At 40.1% G+C, this 21505-nt stretch overlaps 1 protein-coding gene across 1 annotated transcript; it reads left to right on the top strand.

Moving 5' to 3' along the window:
* The first annotated feature begins 6 nt into the window (after positions 1 to 6).
* DCAF7 (DDB1 and CUL4 associated factor 7) lies at positions 7 to 16311 on the top strand. The gene is made up of 7 exons (XM_085309942.1): positions 7 to 163; positions 5949 to 6107; positions 6549 to 6660; positions 7509 to 7627; positions 8218 to 8427; positions 9007 to 9124; positions 9713 to 16311. The coding sequence occupies exons 1-7, from the start codon at positions 26 to 28 to the stop codon at positions 9883 to 9885; spliced, it is 1029 nt and encodes a 342-aa protein (XP_085166068.1). The 5' UTR covers positions 7 to 25; the 3' UTR covers positions 9886 to 16311.
* Positions 16312 to 21505: the final 5194 nt, after the last annotated feature.

Below are 21505 nucleotides of genomic sequence, written 5' to 3'. Positions count from 1 at the left end.
CGGTGGCCGCCGCCGCCGCCTCGCCATGTCGCTGCACGGGAAGCGGAAGGAGATCTACAAATACGAGGCGCCCTGGACCGTTTACGCCATGAACTGGAGCGTGCGGCCGGACAAGCGGTTCCGCCTGGCGCTGGGCAGCTTCGTGGAAGAGTATAACAACAAGGTGGGCAGCGGCAGGCAGGAGCCGGGGGCCGGCGTGAGCCGCCACCCCCGCTCCGGGGCAGCGGGGCCGCGCTCGGGCTGCCCCGGGCCGAGCGGCTGGGGCGGCGGGAGCGCTGCGGGGGCTCTGCCCGCCGCCCCTCGGCGCGGAGGAGCTCCTCGGTGCAGCTTACGCGGCTTTTCCTCAACGTGCCGCGAAGTTTTGTGGCGGGGCTCGAGTTTGTGCTTGTGGCAGCTGCATAAGGCTTTGTCGGAGGCATAGTGCCCTACTCGGTGTGTTTCAGTGCTGTGGAGGACTTGAGTGCAGTAACTTTTCTTAATATAAAAACTTCTTGCTGCTTCTTCAGTTACTTGCCCCTTCCCTGGGGACAAGGGTGTCCTGGAGCATGAGATTATATCTTTAGTATTTCCCTGCCAGGTATAATCAGGGGCTTTGCAATGGYAATACAAGCTATGTCATCACCTCTTCAAACACTTGCACTGTCCTTTCTAAACAGACTTCAGTGCACTAAACTGATATGATGAATGCATACAATCGGAGGAGAAAAAATGAAATAGATATAGAGYATACTAAAATTTATATAAAACTGAAGAGTTTGCAAATACAACTTTGTATGTAGCCTGCATGTGTTTTGTAGCTTTGTCAAGCTGCTTAATGGAAATTGCAGAAAACAATATCAGAAAGCTGGTGTTGGGAGTTGGGCTTGATGCAAGGTTGTAATGAGATGGGGTGGCCATAGGGCTGAGGTGACATTTCCTACGGTAGTTAACTTACTGCCCTTGCAGTACTCCATGTCATGATACTTGTACTGAGTGTGTACTGAGTGTGTTGTAGCCCACTTGCTGGCTGAACGTAAGTTATGTCCTTGCACATGTGTGAGCTCTGTTCTGATTTTGGAGAAAGGCAGATTGCTGAACTTGAAAACTTTCCATTGTTTAAAGATTATCTTTAAAATGTTTTGTGTAGTATGTACTCTGAGAACCTAAAATAACAGACGCAAGCAGTGTTTTGTTTAGGAGTGATGGAGTTYGTTAATAAGCATGTATAGTTGTGTCTGTCTGCTGACAGGTGACAAAGTGAAGCTTTAAGGTGCAGAAGGATGGTTTATGTGACCTTTAACTCTTAAGTTTGGACCGTTCCCTATGGCTGTCCTACATTAAGACAGGACTGAGTCTGCTTTTCAGTTCAGACTTCAAGTGAAAAGCAGTTGAGTCAACCAGTCCCTTTTCTGCCCTTTGCAATCGGAGCTGTTGCAGACGGAAATTGTGTAGGACTATGTAAATTACTGCTGTCTGTAAACATTTCCCTTGGATTCTTTTGACCTCTGTGCTTCAGGGATAACTATTATCCTGTTGACTTCAGTCCCTGTAAATGCTGCATTCTATGAGATCTACATGGTATCAAGAACTGGAAAGTAATTGTATGAGAATGAGATGCCTGCCTGGATGCTGCTGCTATAGAAACAAAGATGCATTGCTAAAAATTAAGCCTGTTCAATAAATCTAGTGTAACGTGACCTTCACTTTGCTGAGACATTTTGCTGTGTCTCTGATGCTRCRCRGTGGGGKTTTTTTTGTTTGTTTGTTTTTTAGCAGTTGCAAAGTGCTTTCAATACACTCTTCCAAATAGGAGGGTCATTAACAGAGAGCGCTGTCCTAGGTAAATGCAGATGTTGTTACTGCTTAGAGAATTGTTATTGGCTCCTTATTTTACAGACTAGAAAGAGCTTGCTTGCAAACAGTTTTTCAGTTGTTTTTTGCTGACTGACTGTGACACTGGCCATTCCTCTGAATTCTATGCAGGTTATTGAAATATTTAGGAAGAAAATGGCATTGTCTGGTTTTTGAACTGATGGACAGGTACTGYGTGGTTAAATGAAGGATGTGCTAGCTGCAAACTTTTTTTTGACTCCAGCTTCTGTCTGTTCATGCAAGTGATTAAAACATAAGTCTGGAATAGCAATTCTAGCTCTCTGAAAATCTAACCAGATGAAAATACTTGTTCCTTTTTAATCTTCTGTTTTAWTAAAAAGAGAGGGGGAAGGAGTTTTTAAAAAGATCTAACATACCAAGTTTCCTTGCAGCAGAAGTGCCTGCTGTGGGGTAATATAGTGAATGAGAGAGGACAGGTTCTTGTCTTATTTGTGTCTCTAAGTTTCTATTTCTGTAAAAATTATCAGAGCTTGAAGTACCCCCTATCTGTTACAAATATGAAATGGCTATTTTTTGCCTCTGTTTTTTGGGGAATTCCAATATATTGACTGCCAAAGCCTAATTTATTGCATTCTCCAGTTCCCAGACTCTCCTAACTGCTGTCAGCTCCCCCTCCTCCAGTTCCCAGACTCTCCTAACTGCTGTCAGCTCCCCCTCCCTCCCCCTAACGAGCTGTGTTCTCTACCAGAAAAGTAGTTGCCAAGAACTATATGATCCTCAAGGGAGCTTTGTTTCAGCTCATACACCTTTGCTGATCAAGTCACTGGCAGGAGAAGAGAKATGACTTGGTTCCAGTTAGAAGAACTAAAAATACTTAGAGTAGTGTTCCCTGAACTCCTTGGATTCGTGAAMTACCATCAACTTTCAGAATTTCTCATGGAGCGTCGGCGTAACTGGATGGAACTGAGGTGTTAATAGATCTTGCTACKAACGCTGTTCTCCTGGCTCCTGACTTTGGCTTCATGGATCAGCAATGATCTGTGGAAAAACTTCAGGAAAGCCTAATCTAGGGGTGTATCTGTAAGGCGAAACTTAAGTCCAGCTTAGAAAATAGTAGGAGGTGGTGCTGTGCATTCCTTGACTCACATTACTTGAACAGACTGATGTGTTATGGCCACACACTTCCTAGATTGCCACTTTCTCTTGAACAGTGCCTCAACTCAAGGAGCATTAATGATTGCTGTTTTACCAGAGGCTGTTTTTTTTTTTCTTTTCTGTAAGGTGTAGAGCTGCAAAGAAAAATTGGTCACAGGTTTAAGGTTAATTGATGCAGTGAGATATGTTTGATTGTTCATGACACTAAAAATAATTGTGAAATCTCATTCTCAGTAGTTACTAATTAGATTCCAGGGATATAATTTAAAACAAAACAAAACAAAACAAAGTACTGTGACTGCTTTTCAAACTGTGCAAGAAGTAAGCTGTTACCAAGTTGGCATCATTTAATTCTGCGTCTGCTTCTTTTACATTATGTTGAAGAGGGATGTAATTTTTTAGAAGTTAAGGAATGCTGATTAAAGGCATTTCTCTACCAACTGAAGACTTAATTACCACAGTACATCTGAGTAAAGACTTGGATTGTGATAGGAAGATTCGCATCTGATTGCAGCATATCTTGATGTGTGGGAGAAACAAGTAATAGTGAAGCATTCCTGGCTACTGCATAATTGGAAAACTAATGGAGGTTAAACATCCTGGTCCTTGTTTTCCCATCTGAAAGAATTACAGGTGGATGCAGAACTGTTCAAATTGTATTCTGACTTCTGATTTTTTTTCCTGATCTGCTAGGATCACCTCAGTTTTAATCTGACTTTAGACAATCCTTCCTGAGGTAGGAACACTCGCACTTCCTGACAGCAGCAGATCTTGTTTCCTTTGCAGGAGGAAGAAGCAAAACCTTAACGTCATCGTCCTGAAATTAATTGCATTTGCTCATATTCAGGCTGCTCAAAAGAATAAATAAAGGGATTCTGTAATCACCACATGCAAAGAAGTCCAAAGAGGAGAAGAGCGGTTGTACTTTTGCATAKGCTAAGCTAGGAAAGAACAGAAGTTCTCAAGCAGTATATTCTACTTTTGCTGCTATCTCTGGGCAGACCAATGCCTCCTGCTCCTAATTGTCAGACCTGGCAACAGCCTGGGATAATCAGTGACRGATACCTGATCTTCAGCAGTTGCCAGGAGATTTTCCAGTGTCACTAGTACAATTTTTGTTCTCTAACCTGGCCTGCGCCTAAAAATGTCAGCAATCGCAAAGGTATTGAGTTGCTACACAGTCACTGCTTTTTCTTCTGCCCCTAAGTGAGTATGTCTGTGTTAATTTGTAGGATACTGAGCAGGGGATAAACATGATTATGCAGCACAAGAGTATATAAATTGACACCAGCAAAAGCAGGTCCTTTGCAGTTTGAGATTTCCTTCTGTATAGGGCTATGTTGATTGCTTTGTAAAGGTCTAATACATTCTTGTCAACTGAAAACAGCGTAAGTGAGAGAAAGAAATGATTAGAGGTCATTTGTCTTCTGATCCTGACCTTGCCACAAGATTTTCTGTGAMCAAGGACAATTTGCTTCCTTTGTAAAAACCTGCTAAGTATTTCGGATCCCTAAAGGAGTTAGAAAGGTATTTGTCAATCACTTCAGAAGGCTAGTGCAAAGTGTAGTGAGGAGTGTCTGTAATAAAGAACATTTTAAGTATATATTTTAGTGTTACGGGGTGAAAAGAATTTTCTCATTTTGTCAGGATGCAAAGTTTGCATTTGTTAAGGAGCATTACTAAATGGACTCTTAAATGTGATAGTTTAAGGGTCAGTGAAGGATTTGTTTGGTTTATTTGTGTGCAAAAAAGCATATGATAGATTTCTGGCCTAGTTTAAGTTTGTAGCTTATTAAGCAAAATGCTTATGCTGAAATATTTAGAGATGCAAAGAAATWGTAAAGATAAGCCTCTTGGAATAAAAAGTTCATTAAGCTACTGTTTCCAGGAGGAAGCTGCTGTGTGTGGAAAGTATTAGGAAGTTCCTACTGTGAGCAGCTTATGAAGTAATTGCAGTGAATTGTTGTGTTTGAACAGCATTTAACACAGTGGGGCTTTCATCCTGTTTAGGTCTTGTAGTCACTGCGAGGGTAAACATATCCTCCCAGCACCATATTGTTCTCTGAATGCTTTCTGACATGTCAATATTTTTCTAATAACATAATGTCTGGGACTTCAAGCATTACTTCAGGTGTTGTCATAACCAAGCTATGTGGAGATAGCTKCGTGTCTGCTGTCTTGCATTACTCTTGCAGATCAGCAAATTAGCCCTTCCCAGTTACCTAGAATCTTTCAGCAGAACTGCTTTGCTGGCTTTTCACACAAAGCAGTCAATTATGTAAATATTTTGGCTTGAGTCTCCAAATAAATTAAAAATTTAAAATATTTCAACTCCCTTTCCCAAAGTTTGAATTCTATTTTACTTTTTGACTCTGGAATGTGATTAATCTGTACTTTAATTTTGTGCAGTTGTGACAGAGCACGTTAGTTAATGTGATGCTGAAAACAGCTTGATAGCTAGCTGATATGATCTGTCACAATCTGTAGGGTTATGGCTAAATACTCCAAACTATGGGCTTTAGTTGTGATTGACTGGCATGCAAACCATAGCTTGTCCTGCTCTCTGAAGACTACCTTGTCTGCATCAGCTGAATTAAAGATGAGTTAAAATAACCTTTATGTAATTAAGATTATGATTTAAACTAGGCGTTGCAATGTGGAAAAGATAAGGRTGTTCTTACTACTTTAGGATAGGGTTTTGCTCCTTCTAGGATCATTTCTTCAAGTTAAAACAGCATGGTGATTATGTATGCTTCACTTCCTAGGTGGGGCTGCACTTGCAGCTTAACTCAGGTTCTCATGTGTRTATAAGCAAAACTCTAATTTAGTTTTCTCATTTTACTGATGTGAATATGATTGTCCATTTCAATCCTCCGTGAGGTTACAGCTGGTGTCCTCCTGAGATATCCTCTGTTTTGATGCTGTAGTTTTAAATGATAATTTTGATTAAAATGCTTTATCTTAAATATGGCTTCTTACAGGTGCAGCTTGTTGGTTTGGATGAAGAGAGCTCAGAGTTCATTTGCAGGAACACTTTTGACCACCCCTATCCCACCACAAAGCTTATGTGGATCCCAGACACCAAGGGAGTATATCCAGATCTGTTAGCAACCAGTGGTGACTATCTGCGTGTGTGGAGAGTGAGTAAATTCTCCCTTAAAGATGATCTATGATCTGAATTCCATTGCATGTTGATCTCATTTTCACTTGAGACCAGGTCTTTTGAAGCGAGTCTGTCTTCCATTCAGGGCATCTTGCATTTGCTACAGTGTGGAGGAGAAAACATAAAGCCAAGTCAGAGCAGCTGATAACTTGTCTTCTTAAATGCARTTATAATGGGACTATATATAAAGAGCTATAGGAGAAGCAAATTTAGAAGGTGGTTGTTATGATACAGCATGGGACAGGTGCTGTTTTAATCACCTTATTGAAGAGAGAGGTGATGATTATGTTTTTGAGAGCTTTAGGATGTAAAGCTGAGAGGAAAGAAACCTGGAGTTAACACCTTGTGTTTTGAAAGTGCAAGTGGAACAAGCTCCTTGATGTTGCTATTTAAGTTAGATGTTCCACTTTTTCTAAAGGTGGGTGAAACAGAGACCCGGCTGGAGTGTTTGCTGAACAATAACAAGAACTCCGATTTCTGTGCTCCGTTGACATCATTTGATTGGAATGAAGTGGATCCTTACCTTCTAGGTGAGAATGACACAGTGCTAAATACTCAGCATGGGAAAGACATGCTTCCTAGTTCAGTCTAGTGAAGTTCCAGCTGGGACTGGCTGCTGTTGTTAGTAATCAGACTATTGATTGCAGTGAGTGGCCAAGCTGATGCATCACAGGAACTGCCATTGTCCTAGACTTGGAAAAAAAAAATACATATATAAAATGAAACAACAGCCTCAAGCAAACAAAACTGAACAACTATGGAGACTTTCTTCTGTATTGAAAGGTGCTATCTACTACAGAATGGGTCACATAGACTGGTGTTCCTTTGCTGCCTCTGTTGTTCCTTATTTGTGGATAGGCAGTGTTAGTCTGTAGTGTTACAGCAGGCATCAGCTCATTGATCCTAGGTGGAGTGAATAGAAAACTTCCGAAATGGCTTTTTCTTTGGGGAAGGTGTTTCAGCAGCAAGAGTAAAGCCAGGAGCCCTTAATTCAGTTGGAGGAGGWGGCTGAATTCTTCACATTTAATTATAGCCTGTGGGACAAATTGTGAATCTGAGATAATTGATCCAGCAGAGGCTTGTTTCCCAAAAGAGTGCAGCCAGTCATGGCAGGGGAATTTGTCCAGAAATTAACAGTGATGATGCATCTTCGCAGTTATTTACTACTTGATTTATTTTGGGGTGTTGCATCTCAGCTTTTAAGAGCTTTGTTCCAAGCCTGCACTTTGAGTCTGCAGAAACAACTTTAATGTTGCAATAGCATATCATATTAATTAAAGTTTGGTTTTGACATGTACATCAGATTTGCAGGATGGGAAAATTTGTATCTTGGAGTTGCATTGACCTTCCCTAACAAAAACAAATGTTTTTGTTTTAGGTACCTCTAGTATTGACACAACCTGCACAATTTGGGGTCTGGAGACTGGACAAGTTCTGGGAAGAGTGAATCTSGTCTCTGGCCATGTTAAGACACAACTTATTGCACATGACAAAGAGGTGATGACTTCTTGTGATTGTTTACATTGCATATTTTAAAGCAGTGGGAAAAACCAGCAAAGCTCTGTTCCTTTTCTTTTTTCTTAGGAAAAAAAATGAAACCAAAAAAGGTTATCTATCTAAAATTAAGACGTATAGTTTWGAAGACCAAATTAAAACCATAGTATTGGCAAACAGAATTACTCTGTTTACTCATTATAGAATCCAGACTTGAATTTGCTCTTTTTATCAGATTATGTTCTAGAATGTTTTAGAAAAATGAMATAAAACATCAAACTGGAATCGAAAGGCAGTAATTTACAGGATTGTTTTGTTTCARTATAGTGCTACTTTTCAGCAATTACAATAAAAATCTGAGTCTGAGAAATTTTAATGTTCAGCTTCAGTGAATGATCCTGTAATGTAACCCTTTAGTGGTCTGTTCCCTTCCCTTCCCCCTCCCCAAGGTGACTGTAGCAACTAGAAGCTTACTAGGAAAGTCAAATATCTGACATAAAATAGCACTAATAGATCTGCTATTCATATGGAAAATCTGTTTTACTGCTCGTTAAACCTAAGGCTTTGTTTCTTTCTGCCCTAATATTGAGCAGGTGTATGACATAGCATTTAGCCGTGCAGGTGGTGGTCGAGATATGTTCGCTTCAGTTGGTGCAGATGGCTCTGTGAGGATGTTTGATCTCCGTCACCTGGAACACAGCACCATAATTTATGAGGACCCGCAACACCATCCGCTGCTGCGTCTCTGCTGGAATAAGCAGGATCCCAACTATCTTGCTACAATGGCCATGGATGGCATGGAGGTGAGGCACTAGCTTTTCTTCTGTAGGTGCTGGTGGTTATGATTTTGCAAGTGCCCCGCTCGTTAGTACTCAGCCCTTTGAAGTAAGGGCTGGGCTGGGGCCAGAGAATCCTGTGTCAGTGCCTGAAGTGGAGTATGACAAGGACCAGTTCTTACTGCACTGATTAAGCTGGAGATAAAGAGAAAACTTGGGGAGCACTGTAAATTTGCAGATCTGTTCTAAGAGAGGGTTGTAAGCCAGTTGATAGTCTTTATATGAAATCTTAAATACAAGTATTTCAGTCACCTTGTTCTTTCTCACTTCAGTGCACAAGGCAGTATATCTTAGTTTGTCACTTGTGCTGCTTCAGGGAAGTATAACTCATTTGGCCGGTTGTATAACTCTCAAGCCCTTGCCTGTGAAGTCTGACTCCTTTCAAGACACTGACCAGCTCTTCGAGAACAGTGTTTGCAAGGCATCCTTTAGGAAGTGCTGTATTTATATAGAGTCAAAATGTTTTGTTTTCTGAAGAAAAGCTTAACTTGGGTTTCTTTTCCTTTTTTTTTTTTTTTTAATTAACTTTTTTTTTTCTTCCTGAAGGTTGTGATTCTAGATGTTAGAGTTCCCTGCACTCCTGTAGCCAGGTTAAACAACCACAGAGCATGTGTAAATGGAATTGCTTGGGCACCTCATTCTTCCTGCCATATTTGTACAGCAGGTAGGCATGGAAAGAGATTCTTGATCCATCTCTAGCYTTCTGTATCTGTGAAAGTCTGGGAGACTTCCATTATGTTTGCAAAGTCCTCTCTATCTCCAAATGTTCATGCAGTTTTTACTTCCTGCCTTTTGCCAAAGAACATCTACAGTTTAGAAGGCCTTTTCATTTTTAGGTGCTCATTTTATTAGTGATCTTTTTTCCTAAAATTTGTATGAAAATTGAGGCACATACTACAYGCTAGAGATTACATGTTTCAGACATGGGTCTCACTAGTTCCTCACAGTGTCTCCCTTGGCTAATGCTACTCTATTTTAGTGCTGCTTAGTGTTTTTCAGTCTAATTCTTAAAAGTTTTCAACAGATGTGAGTTCCACTGATTCTTTTTTAACTGTCTAGGATAATGTGTAATGATATGTGCAGGTTAATTGTGTTGGAGCAGAGTTGCATCACTTTATCTCTGGCTCGAGTTCTTATTGGAATGCAACAGTCATTTACTATCGGGCTTCTCAGAGTGTACCCCTTTTAGTAGTCATATTTGGAGATCTTGTAATACCTTTATTCTATTTCTGATGTTCTTGTCTGTTTGCAGCGGATGACCATCAGGCTCTCATCTGGGATATCCAGCAAATGCCTCGTGCCATTGAGGACCCTATCTTGGCCTATACAGCAGAGGGAGAAATCAACAATGTACAGTGGGCATCAACTCAGCCAGACTGGATAGCTATCTGCTACAACAACTGCCTGGAGATTTTGAGAGTGTAACATTACTGCTTCATTCCAAATTGAGGCAGGGCTGTATAATTTCCCCTCCCCTCTAAAGTAAGAACAACACAAATCAAGTGGCCAGTATCTGTTGTTGCTTTGCATCTACTGTTCCAAGAAACTGTTACAAGAATTAATGGCAGGTGTCGCCTGTCTCTCCAAGACTCTAAAATGCAGAGACATGCTGAGCCTCTTGGACCTTCTGGGTTCTGGGTTTTGGGTTTTTTTTTTTTTTTTTTTTTTTTCTCAGTTAAAAAGTTCTGTATATTTGTTTGACTGTGTTTAATAAGCTTGCAGGCTTTAAGTTGCTGCATATGTCCATGTGTTTGTCAGCCTGCTGAGGCAGCACATTCAGCTAGTTTAATAGATATAAGTGCAAAACAGGGTGGGGAAAAGACACTGTTGTTAACAGCCACCTTGGCAGGAATCTTTGTTCCTGTTGTTTCTGCCTCTAAACTGTTTAAACATTTGTATGTTTTTTATATATTGGGCTAACTTTCTATTGAGTAAGGCTTTTCTCCCTAATTCTTACTTTTGATATGTGATCCACTTGCATATGCCCAAAGCAGGATCTACTCATAGATAGGAATCACAGTAACACTGTAGGCTCCCTGGCAGTAAAGGCCTGCCAGAATTAACTGTTGCCTTGGCTCTCTATACTTGGTTACCTGGGCAGAATCACTTGGTGCTGTGAAGTACAAGTATTTGTTGCACAATTTCTTTAGACTTTTCTGATACTGTAGGCAGTTGTTAAAATGGTAGGCCTTGTTTTTAAATTATAACTGAATTTACTGTGTCTCTCCTGAAGTTGTGTTAGGTAACAGATTGGTAATAGGTTTCAGAAAGAAGATACTTGCATGACTTGAGCTATCTGTGAGGTAAATGACTTCTGAAAAAAAAAAAAGTGATTTGTAATGGACTTTGGATTGACATTTCCAATCAAATGATTTCCCCTTAGAAGACTTACTATCTGAACCAAAATAAAATGGTTTCACACTTTGTACCTTGCTTGATTGGCAAATAACCTGAGCAAGATTCTGTGGTTAATGTGAATTTTGGCACTTMTTTGCATTTGGTTTGTATTCCTGGGAGTTCTTGAAAGGTGCTCAAAGCAATCTTTTTCCTAAGTGTATTTGCTTTGTACTGTCAGATCTTGTTGAATGAGTGAGATGTGTTGGAAAAGCTGGTCTACTATCCAAATGAAAGCTGTTTCTCTAAAAGAAATGATTCCCTAATGTAATTCCCTAATGTAATGCACAAAGGTGGATTTAAATCGAAAGAAACTGTGCCATCAAGGCTGGGGGTTGGTGCTAGTCATTTTCATGTCTTTGGGGATGAAACTCTGGGGCTTTTGTTTCCATATTGGATAGTGGATTGCTCTACAGTAATGTTTTGCAGTCAAAGCTGGGTGYATTAGGCATGCTAAAAATCTTTAGGAAAGTCTTAACACAACATAGCTATTGAGGTTAATGCTCCATGGTACTCTCCCCATAAAGACATGACAACCATAGCTGGACTGTGAGGAATACCAGCTGGATTTTGATGTACATGTCAAACTATCAAAGTTGTTTCAATCCAGTGAGTATCCACCTACGACTAAAGGCAGCCTTATAAATAGCAGTACCATGGCAAACCTTATCTTTTTTTTAAGTTTATGCAGGGAAGGCAGGTTGTGAAGAGCAATTGCTGTTGAACAGTGAAGTTGATGCTAAGACCACTGTCCAATATAGAACAGAACCTGGGAAAAGCTTTGTCATTGTGGACACAATGAAAATAATGTTTCTTTTCCAGGTTACTTTTCAACATACAGTTCCAAAGCACCACTTTATGAATTAGATTAGAACTGATTAGTGATAGCTCTATTATGTTATCCCTTTTAATATCAGGGAGCCAAGAGAGGCTAAAATACAGTTCAAGCTCATGCATTGTTGGTGACGTTCTGTGTTCAGTTGTGGAATTTCTGACAGAAAGCTTGACTATGTTAAGGTCAGTTTTTCTTACTAGCTGCAGTGCTGAGAGTGACGTGTGCCACAGACAGATTTGGTCTAGATATCAGAATAGCATTATCCAAAAAATTAGGTTATCATTCTTCACAATAGCACTTCATCTTAAATTGGAAAATGCTAGCGCAGAATTAAGAAGTGAAAACTAGGCACTTTTTTTTTTTTAGCAGCAGCATCTAATTGCAGGCGTAGTTTTAGTCGTAAAAATAAATACACAGACTTGTACTGTTTAATTACAAACAGTAGGCATAATGTGCTGTTACTAAGAAGATTTCTAACTTGGAGTGCAAACCTAGTTGTTACAGACAAAACCTCTTCACTTAACCTGCTGTGGATTGGGGAATGATGGGAACTACCTGTAACACTAGTACTTTCAGTAGTCCCYTTTATGCTTTGAAGTCTCATTTCTTACGGGTGGTAAAAGATAAGTTAAAAAGATGATTGCTTCTGCTGCTTAGCTAAGACTCTTTTTTTGGCAATTGTAAAGCTGTGCTTTAAAAAAGACTAAGCTAATTTAGTTGGAAGTTGAGTCGCTACAAGACTCCATAGGCTATATATACCTAATGGCAAATACAGTCCGTTCTTACAGGAATACAATCTCTGTTACGCTAAGATGATGAAGAGAGAGCATGTGTAAAGGGGCTAACAGTCTGAATAACCAGGTAGCTTTTGCTACTGTTAAAAAAAGTTCTGTAGTGAACCTGGAGAGGATCCAGTCCAAGTCCCTCTGCTTGAAGTTCACTTGTGGGACTAGGGTCTGATTCCAAGCTCTTTGAAGGCAAGTGAAGGAATTCTGAAGGCTCCAGTGGATTCTAAATAAAGCCCATATCTTGTTTATTGAGCCAGTTGGGCTACCTTCTGGATCAATAACATGTTGCTTTGGGCATAGTCTGTTGTCATTCTTCATGAAATTTCATTTGAAATCACTAGAGGCTGTTTCGGAACACGGGAATGCTACTTAAAATAGCTTTTTTTCAAAGAAGTCACTTGGAAGTTTAATGACTAGAAACACATGAAAATCCTCATGGGTGAGATGTTCTGTAATACAAAAGGCACTTCCATATAGGTGAAGAGCAAGAGACTTCAGTACCCTTTTGCCAACACCTTCTGACACAGTAGCGGTGAACAAACTGTCTACTTGCTGGTTCAAGTTCATCTGCARGAAGAAACAAAACCTTGAGACTTGTCACTGTAGCCTATGAATCAGTGAAATATGATGACCTATTTCTTCTAGCTTAACATTCAATTGATTATGCTGGGTGTAAAGCAGCTGTAAAATTTTTTCCTGAAGTTTATGGGAACAGCTGTTTCAGCACTTGATCTTGAAAATTTTTGTGCTTGCTAGATGTTGCAGAGCAACTGCTTTCAAACTCCTCRTATCCCGTGAGCATAAAGTAGCATTAAGGGGAAAGTCTGAGCCTCAGTGAGGTTAGCAAAGTAGAAAATAACATGATATTGTTAAAAACAAATGAGACACTGATTCTGGGACAGAAGTGACGTTTCCTTGGGTTCTGCTAGTTCTGTATCACTTTTCCAGTTGATTAATTCCAGATCCTGAGCTATTGTTTGTTTGGTTTGTTCTGTTTAAACCAAGCTTTTGCTAGATGCCGATTGTTATTTGGACAACCTGTTGCTAGGATATTAGCTCTCATCCAGAAGATCCTGGTCATGTAAAATTCATTATTGAAGTGAAAAGCTACAGGAGAAAAAGGTTGAATATTGAATTAGTATGTTAGTACATTAACTCTGTAAGTGTCTAAAGAAAACTGCCTATGGTAGGTTGCATCTACTGGACTTGTACTTCTGTGTGCAGGGATTTAATAGGCAAAGATCTGAGTGCTTTGACAATCTATTTAGAAAGGAAACAGTGGTTTTAGAGAACGGAATGAAAGACTGATAATACAGGTTGTTCCTTATGGAACCTTGAAATGTACTTAAAGGGGGAGGCATTGCCTCTCATAAGTCAAAATTAATGATCCTTTCAAAACTTAGCTGTAATTAGTCCGCTGAATGTTCTGGATAATAGTAAAAGATCTATTTTTGCCTGGTGTAACAAGGAGACGTCGGTCTCAATTGTAGATCATTGCCAACCAGAGACTAAGTGAGAGGAAAAGTCTAATATGTTTGAATTCACAGATGTTCTTGTGCTTGTTGTAAATTAAGAAAGCTGAGTGTGTCTGTTTTGTTCTCTTACAGATGGCACTTTAACGAGTGTATTTTTGGTAAGGCTGGGAAGAGAGTCAKCTCTTCCTCAGTCTTTTTACGGTAGGTGTTTGTCTGTGTTTGGTATAAAGTGTTAAATACAGCAGTTCCTGAAATCCTAAACTGGCTGTGATTGTAGGTATTTAGTGAGTCCTCATCTGCTTTTAGCGAACACCAGAAACGAGCACTTGACAACAATGTTAATGTTACAGACTGAAGCTCTATTTTCTGCAAATGATAGTCTTGCAAGGCCAGCCCAAGTGATACAGTGCTGCTGTCACCCAGATAAAGTCCCTTTGCTTTGGTTAGGAACTTGACAAAGTTCGGGAATCATCTTTTCCACCTTTTGAAAATGATGGCAGTAATGGCAGGTTGGTTGTATAAAGCTATGTGATGGGTGAATTCTTCAGATCACTGATGTTTGCCATGGAAAAAGGACTGCTGCTGTCTGTAAATTCACACAACTTGAATTCTTGAACTTGTCATTTSCCTTTCTTAGCAGTGTTTTAAATCATTTCAGTATGTCCTGAGAGGATAAATGACACCAAGGGTAAGCTATTGGCTCAACAGATTGCACAGCAACAGGTCTATCGAAATACTGAAGGGTTTAGTCTTCCTATTGCTTATTAGCAAAATAGTCCTATCAYCTCGAATCCAAATCATGTTAATCTTATCAACATACAAGTTCTCTGATACATATTTACTACTTTCTACTGTCAGACAGTATTCCAGACCTGAATTTATTGTCCAGTGGACATTAAAATGAGGTGTCCAAAATCTGTTCTGGAACAGGCAAGGTCCTGTCAAATGTGTCCCCAGTTTTCTCAGCCTTTGCAGAGAATCCAGGGAATTACTTGTATGTGGCACTTAAAGAGCACTTTCTCATGTTTGCTTAGGGATGCAGCTATTTTTTTTTTCCTTTTGCTTATCCTAGAGAAGTAGGAAATGTTCTCTTCTCAAGGATATTGAGAGTTTAGCATACCCCTGACTCTTCCTCTAGGAAGAGATCTCCAGAACCTTAGATGAGCACTTTTCACCAGCACTGAAAAGCAGTAGTTAAAAATGCAACTGGACACCAGTCACTGAATGCTCATTTAGCAAGTCATGGCGAACTCCAGAGGCAAAGTCGCTTGYAAGACTTGTTTGCTTCTATCTAACTTCAGAAAATAACTGTTTGCAAAGCCACTGGTACTTAGCATCAAGCTAATATTTCTGTACTCATCAGAGAAAATCCTGATTTTTCTTAAAGTTTCTTCCTTTTCAGAAAATCTAACAAAAGAACTAATCAGCTAACTTCCTGAAAAATATTGCAGCCATGACTAGCTGTAAGCCTGTTTTCTAGCTCTCATTCATACCAAGAAGTCAGCATCTCTTAGAATTTGCTTTCCTATTGGTAAAACATGCAAATCTCAAGTCTCTTCTATGAGAGATGGGGATTGGTCTGTCAATTYTGAACAAAGGCAGAAATGCAAGAACTAGTGGACGAAAGAGTCRATAGTACAGCTGTGAAGCGATGTGATGCTTTCTTGATAACATGGTGAATATGAATTATGATATCTACTATTTAAAAGGAACTTTTTTAAACTTGGGTTGCTCGCAGTGTAAAATGTAATTTAAATTTGTTGCGCCGAAGCATTTTTGTTATCAGTAGTCAAGTAGATGTTTACTTTTATGTGTGTTTTCCCTTCTGCTGTTCCCATTCACAGTCCCGTTGTGGTAATTTCCTGAAGGTGTAATCTTTGTAGCATGATTGTACAAACATCCATATGAAATTTCTGACTTCTTGTTCTCACTAAAATATGTTAAAGCAATAGTAGTTTTACTTCTATTCTTTTATTTTCTCCACCTTCCATACCTGCGAATTTGCTACTCTCCTCTCCTAGAAGACTCCTAATACCCTGCTATTCAACCAACATATGTTGTTGATATGGATAACTGCAATGTCCCTATATTCCTTTATTTTTATGGAGACTATACAAAAGGTTTTGTTACGATGGATTTAACACCTGAGTCATGGAAACTCTGTAAATTTTAAGGCAATTTTCTGGAATCGCTTGAAAGTGGAATGTTGCATCCTTTTATGCTATTTCCTGCTTCCTATGTAGTTTTATTCAGATTTTTTAACCTTCTTTCTAAGTTTGAGCCTCCTGTGTATTAGGTACGGTATTTTCTGCTTTTCATACTTTGTAATAAAAATGGAACATTTGTAGATTGACTKCAATTCACTGTGTGGTGAGTTAAAACATACTGCTGGGTTAGCAGAGAACTGCTTAAAATAGGGGGGTTTATTGTTGTAAAAGGAAGGCGATTGGCTTATTTTGCCTCACCTCTGCAAAACTGGTGAGGTTTATTGGATCACTCGTCTTACAGATTCCCCCACAAACTCGATCGTTCTAGTTGCTGTAAATTACAAGTTAATCTGAGTAATAGCATTATTAGGAACATAGGCATGAAAGAACTTGAACTGAATGGTTTATGTTAAAGTACACCCACACTTACTTTCTTACAACAAACATGCTACATACGACCTGTACGCTAGTGGTGTCTGCTCTTATGTTTTCTGCCGTCTTTGCATAGTACTTTTCCTTATACAACAAATGGTAATTATCTGCCTGCAGGTTTTTTTACTTTAAATGAGGGAAAGGGTGTGTGGTTTTTTTTTTAATATAAATAATTGATCTCTACGGCTTTTTGAATACAGGCAAAATACAGACAAAGCAATTAGGCAGTCATCTAGCTTCTGAGTCTCTCCCTTGTGTGGGTGACCCCTGTTAAAGGATGTTTTCTTTACAGGCTCAGTCTCTGATGTGGTTGCTGGGACTGTGACCTAGAGGGGAATAGGGAGGCTGAACTTGGAAGCTTGGTTCTGCCTTAGAACTTGGTGACAGGACTGATGACTTCAGTAAGTATTTAGATTAATTCTTTCATCTGTTGTCTGACAAATAATACAGTTTTGGGTTCCTCGCTAGTTCTTTGGAATAAGAGTTTATTCATCTTCGTGACCACAATGGAAAGATTTGCTGTAAAGATGCTGCACTGTTTTTCAGCTATATAAGGACTCTGTTTTAGTAACCGTATTTGGAAAAGATCCTTTCCTTCTAAAATTGTTTGTCTTTTACTCTGGAAAAGTATTTACATCCTTCTCAGTTGTTTTCCCAGGATTTGTGCTTCAGAATTCTCTATACAGAATTGTAAGTGATGCTTAATCTCAAGCAGCAAATATTAAAAGAAGGCTACGCTCTACCTGTCATCTTAGTAACTTGCAACTGGGAAAATTTGATCTTTTCCTTAGGGAAGTAACTAAAGCAGAAAAGTAGCATCCATTCTAAAGCCAAATCACTATTCCTTGATTAACTCTTGCTTAAAATCTGACACAGGTCTGTCCTTTCCGTTCAGTGCAACGGAGCTGTAAACTCCCCTGGGCCTGCCCAGTATGGRATTATGGGCAACATAGCAAAAAGCATGTTAGTGGCTATTCTTAGAGTGGTAGTGAGCATGCCAGCTGAGGGAACTAAACCTGTCATCCTCAGCATCTAATGAGACACCAACTCTGTTGTTATGGACATTGATTTGCCATCTTTTCTCTTATTAGGACCAGTAGGATGTTGCAATGTGTCCACTGGACAGGAAGTGGGGCTGTTTCTATAGGTGTTCTGTCCTCTCAGTGATAAGGACAGGAAGCCTCTAAAATACACCTGGAAGCCACCAGTTTGGGCCTTAATTAACTCCCATGAGAAGGGCAGCAACTTTTGCAAGTCAGAGATGCTAGTTCAAAAAGTCAGGAGCTGGTACACGAGACAAAAACCAGACTGTCTGCTGGTGCAGTAAAATAGAGGCATTTGCACAGAAGAGGGAATGAGAGGATCTCTGCCCTTTGAATGTAAAGAAACAGCTGACTTCTGGCATGGTTTAGTTGCTTGCTCTGTGACCATGAGAAAGTTGCTTCTTCTCTGATGCTACCTGTAAGTGAAAAGAACTTAATCACTGATCAATAAGTAGCTTGAAAATAGTTCTCCACAATAATACGAGATATATATGTGTGTGTGTGTGTGTGTGTGTAGAGAAAGTGTTTTCTGACATGACTTTTCTGACTGTGATGGTAACAAGCATTTAGTCTTGTCCTTTTTATTATTATTAGTGCTGCTTTGTGAACGGTTCAGATTACTTGGTTTTAAGGTCATTACTTCTGAGCAGGCAATTTTTAACATCCTTCCTCCACCTCTTTCTTCTCTTTAGTTTTGCCCTCAGTGGGAGAATGTCTCCAACTCTTTTATCAGACAGCTTTAGAGCCCCCTCTACTGGAGTGCTGCCTTCAGCAGCATGRCATGCCTCTTAGCAGGGATTTTTCACGTGGCTGATGTATTCTCCTGGAACCAAGGTAAGGTTTGGACAATACGTATTCTGCCATGCTGTCCTGAWTTTGGATTAGTATGTTGGTTCTGATGGTTTTCAGTTAACTCTACATTCAGATTATCAGAATTGATAACACCGCAAGAAAGTGTTAGCAAAACTAGAACAGCCTAGACTCGGCAAGACTACTGTTCTGAGAGCGGCAGAAGGAACAGCACCTTTTCATGTCTCCTCTGAAGATTCACGAGGATTGTTGGCTCCACCTCCTCACCCCCCAAAACATTATTTTCTTCTCACTACTCCTGTTCGGTCTGGCTGGCTSTGGATCGTAAGGAAGTCTTGTCGTGGGACAAGGCTCAGCCTGGTGACTGCTAGGCTCCCCAGGAAGGATGCATGTCCCTAAACAAGAAGGGAAACAGGAAGGAAAGAAGAAATAGTACCTCTGAYAGCAAGGAGGAGAGGCTCTTGAGGCAAACAGGTATGCCTGCAAAAATGGAAACATTATCAAAATAGRAAAAAAAAGATTGAGAACAGATGCCAAGAGTTAAATCCCAAAGGTCCATTCCAACTTCCTGTGTAACTTCTGAGAAGTTACTGGTTTTCCATGCAGTGCTCTTAAATCCCTAAGATAGGGGCAGTGTTTTCTTATTTCATGCTGTGTGATGGCATTAAACGATTGGGCCTCTATAAATTTCTCTATTTATGAGTGCACTAACTAATCTCACTGTAAACAATAGTTCCTGAAGAATCTCAGTGTGAGTGTGTCTACTGATGATGCATAGATGATTTTGCATGGAAAACCTCAAGCAAGCTAAATAACTTCAGGTTGAAAAATTATGTTTTGTAGCTGCTATTCACAGAAATGAAGCTTCTGTTCTGGAAAGCAGTAGCTCTTAAATGATGTGGGCAACCTTCAACTAAGAATTTGCTGTGATGGCATGAACTGGAAGACAATCATACCRAAAGATGAGGTGGCAACAGAGTGTTTTGACATTGGAGCTGGTGGAGTGGGGAATTAATACTGAATTCCTCAAATCCTGATCCCACAAGTAATCTCGTTTAAACCTTTCGATAATGACCGTGGCGCACACAGTGTGATAATTAAATTTGAACAAAAGTGGGAGGCTTCATAATATAAGAGAATTAGACTATCTTAGACATTTGACTTTGAAGAGTGATAAGTAGAGAGGAGGTGAAATATAGCAATAGAGAGTGCAAGGCAGTGAATTTAGGGGTGAGAAGAAATTTGTAAAGCATGCCAAGAGCTTATTACTTGGAAGTGACTGAAGAAAGGAAGGTGGATTTACTAGTTGATAAAGGATAAATGAGCCACATTAAGGCTGTGGGGGAAAAAAAGCGTGTATRAAAGTTGGTTTCAGAGGAATGATGACGCTGTCACTACAGGAGAAATGTATTCAAATGGAAACAGGGATGAAACTTTCAGGAAGATGCTACAAATACAAAGCTGGTATTATGAAAAGAGAGAGTGGCTTACTTTTCTATTACAAATGAAGCCTGAATAGAGATATGATTATTATCTTAATGTATTAGTGAGAAAACACCAGGGAATGGAAGGGATTATTTAAGTTAAAGGATAATCTTGAAATGAAAACAAATGGCTATAAGCTGGACATGACTAATTCTAGATGGGAAAACTAGAAATCTTTTTCTGACTTCAGCCAAATCATGCTGACCTTGTTAGTGTTGTAGCATCACCGTCACTGGTCTTAAATTTTCTGCGTCCGTTTAGTCTGCTGACATTAGTGCAACACTTCATAGCTTGAAAACCATGGAGAATTTAGAAGACCATTGAGAATGATGTGCATGTTGGCATCCCACAGGTGGAATGAAAGCAGAAGCTGATGATCTCTCTTCTTCCTACTCCAAGAATGACCTACACTAGAATTTTTTTCCCCCTTATCAGAAGCAAGAAGCCTGAGCAAATCAGTAAGTCTAATAGAGAGCTGTGCTTTGTAGGGAGCAATAGGAGAGAGGAAAGGTGGAGGTTTTGCGGAGGAGGAGAATTGTGGGCCTGCTATATTGTGTTTTGAATTCCCTCCCCAAAGTCATTTGTATTAATGTTGACCAGTAAAGTCACTGGAGAGCTATTTAATGAGAATGTATTCTGTTTGCAGTTTGTGTGTCCAAGACAGCCTGGCAGACAGATATGCTAAAACTGCAGGCGACTGTCATCAGGTGTCTTACATCAGCAAGTGAGTGAATGTAGCAGGTCAGCAGTTCCACTCCTACCACCACAAACGCTTTCTCATTAAAATCAGCTGCTAATGAAAGGGGAGGAAATACTGAACTTCAAATACACTAGGCTAGAGTTCACTCCTTCAAATTAAGACCGCAGAACTTTACTTTCACAATTGGCAGCTTTTAACAGATACAGTATAGGATTACAGTGCTTAATGTAATGATGGTGGAGAAGCTGAAAAGGGGGTTTTGAGGACTTTAAAAATGGAAGAACTATTTATTATATGACTCCTGCATTTTTCATTTGCTGCAGTCTGCAGACGAACTGGGGGGYGGCTGTGATGACCAGAGGACAAAGTCAAGGAAAATCAGTTCTCCTACTAGACCAACTAATAGGAGGTATCATCTCTCCCTATGAATAACCATGTCTGGTRTGAAGCCCTTTCCTTTTGAAAGGAGGTGGGGGGGGGGGAAACCCTTTCAGTCCTTTTTCATTCTGGATTTTTAAATTTTTTTTTCTTGAATTAAAAAGCGCTTTTTAAGGCTTTTATTATTTTTTTAAAACCCCCTCTGCTATCCTATACCCCTAATGACAGCAAGCAAGCAAGGTCAAGGGCCAAGAGACTCCTTCCTTCCCCTGGGTGTCTTTGCCATCCACCCAAAACAGTGGCTTAAAGGAGCAGGTGGCCTGCATTTGGCTTTTCCAGAGTGAGAGGAGGGGAAAARGCGGGGGCAGCAGGGCCTCAGCCCGGCGGGAGGGGAAATGGTGCAGCGCTGCCGCAGCGGGTCCATCCGGCTCTAGAACCCGGCGCGCGCCCGGCTCTAGAACCCGGCCAGCCGCGCAGCCCGTCACTCTGACTGGCAGG

This window comes from Rhea americana, unplaced genomic scaffold, assembly GCF_003343005.1.
Source record: "Rhea americana isolate MKP2758 unplaced genomic scaffold, rheAme1 scaffold_308, whole genome shotgun sequence".
In the NCBI taxonomy this organism is placed as follows: domain Eukaryota; kingdom Metazoa; phylum Chordata; class Aves; order Rheiformes; family Rheidae; genus Rhea; species Rhea americana.
Note: the sequence above shows the minus strand (reverse complement) of the source record. Positions and strands in the feature narration are given on the sequence as shown.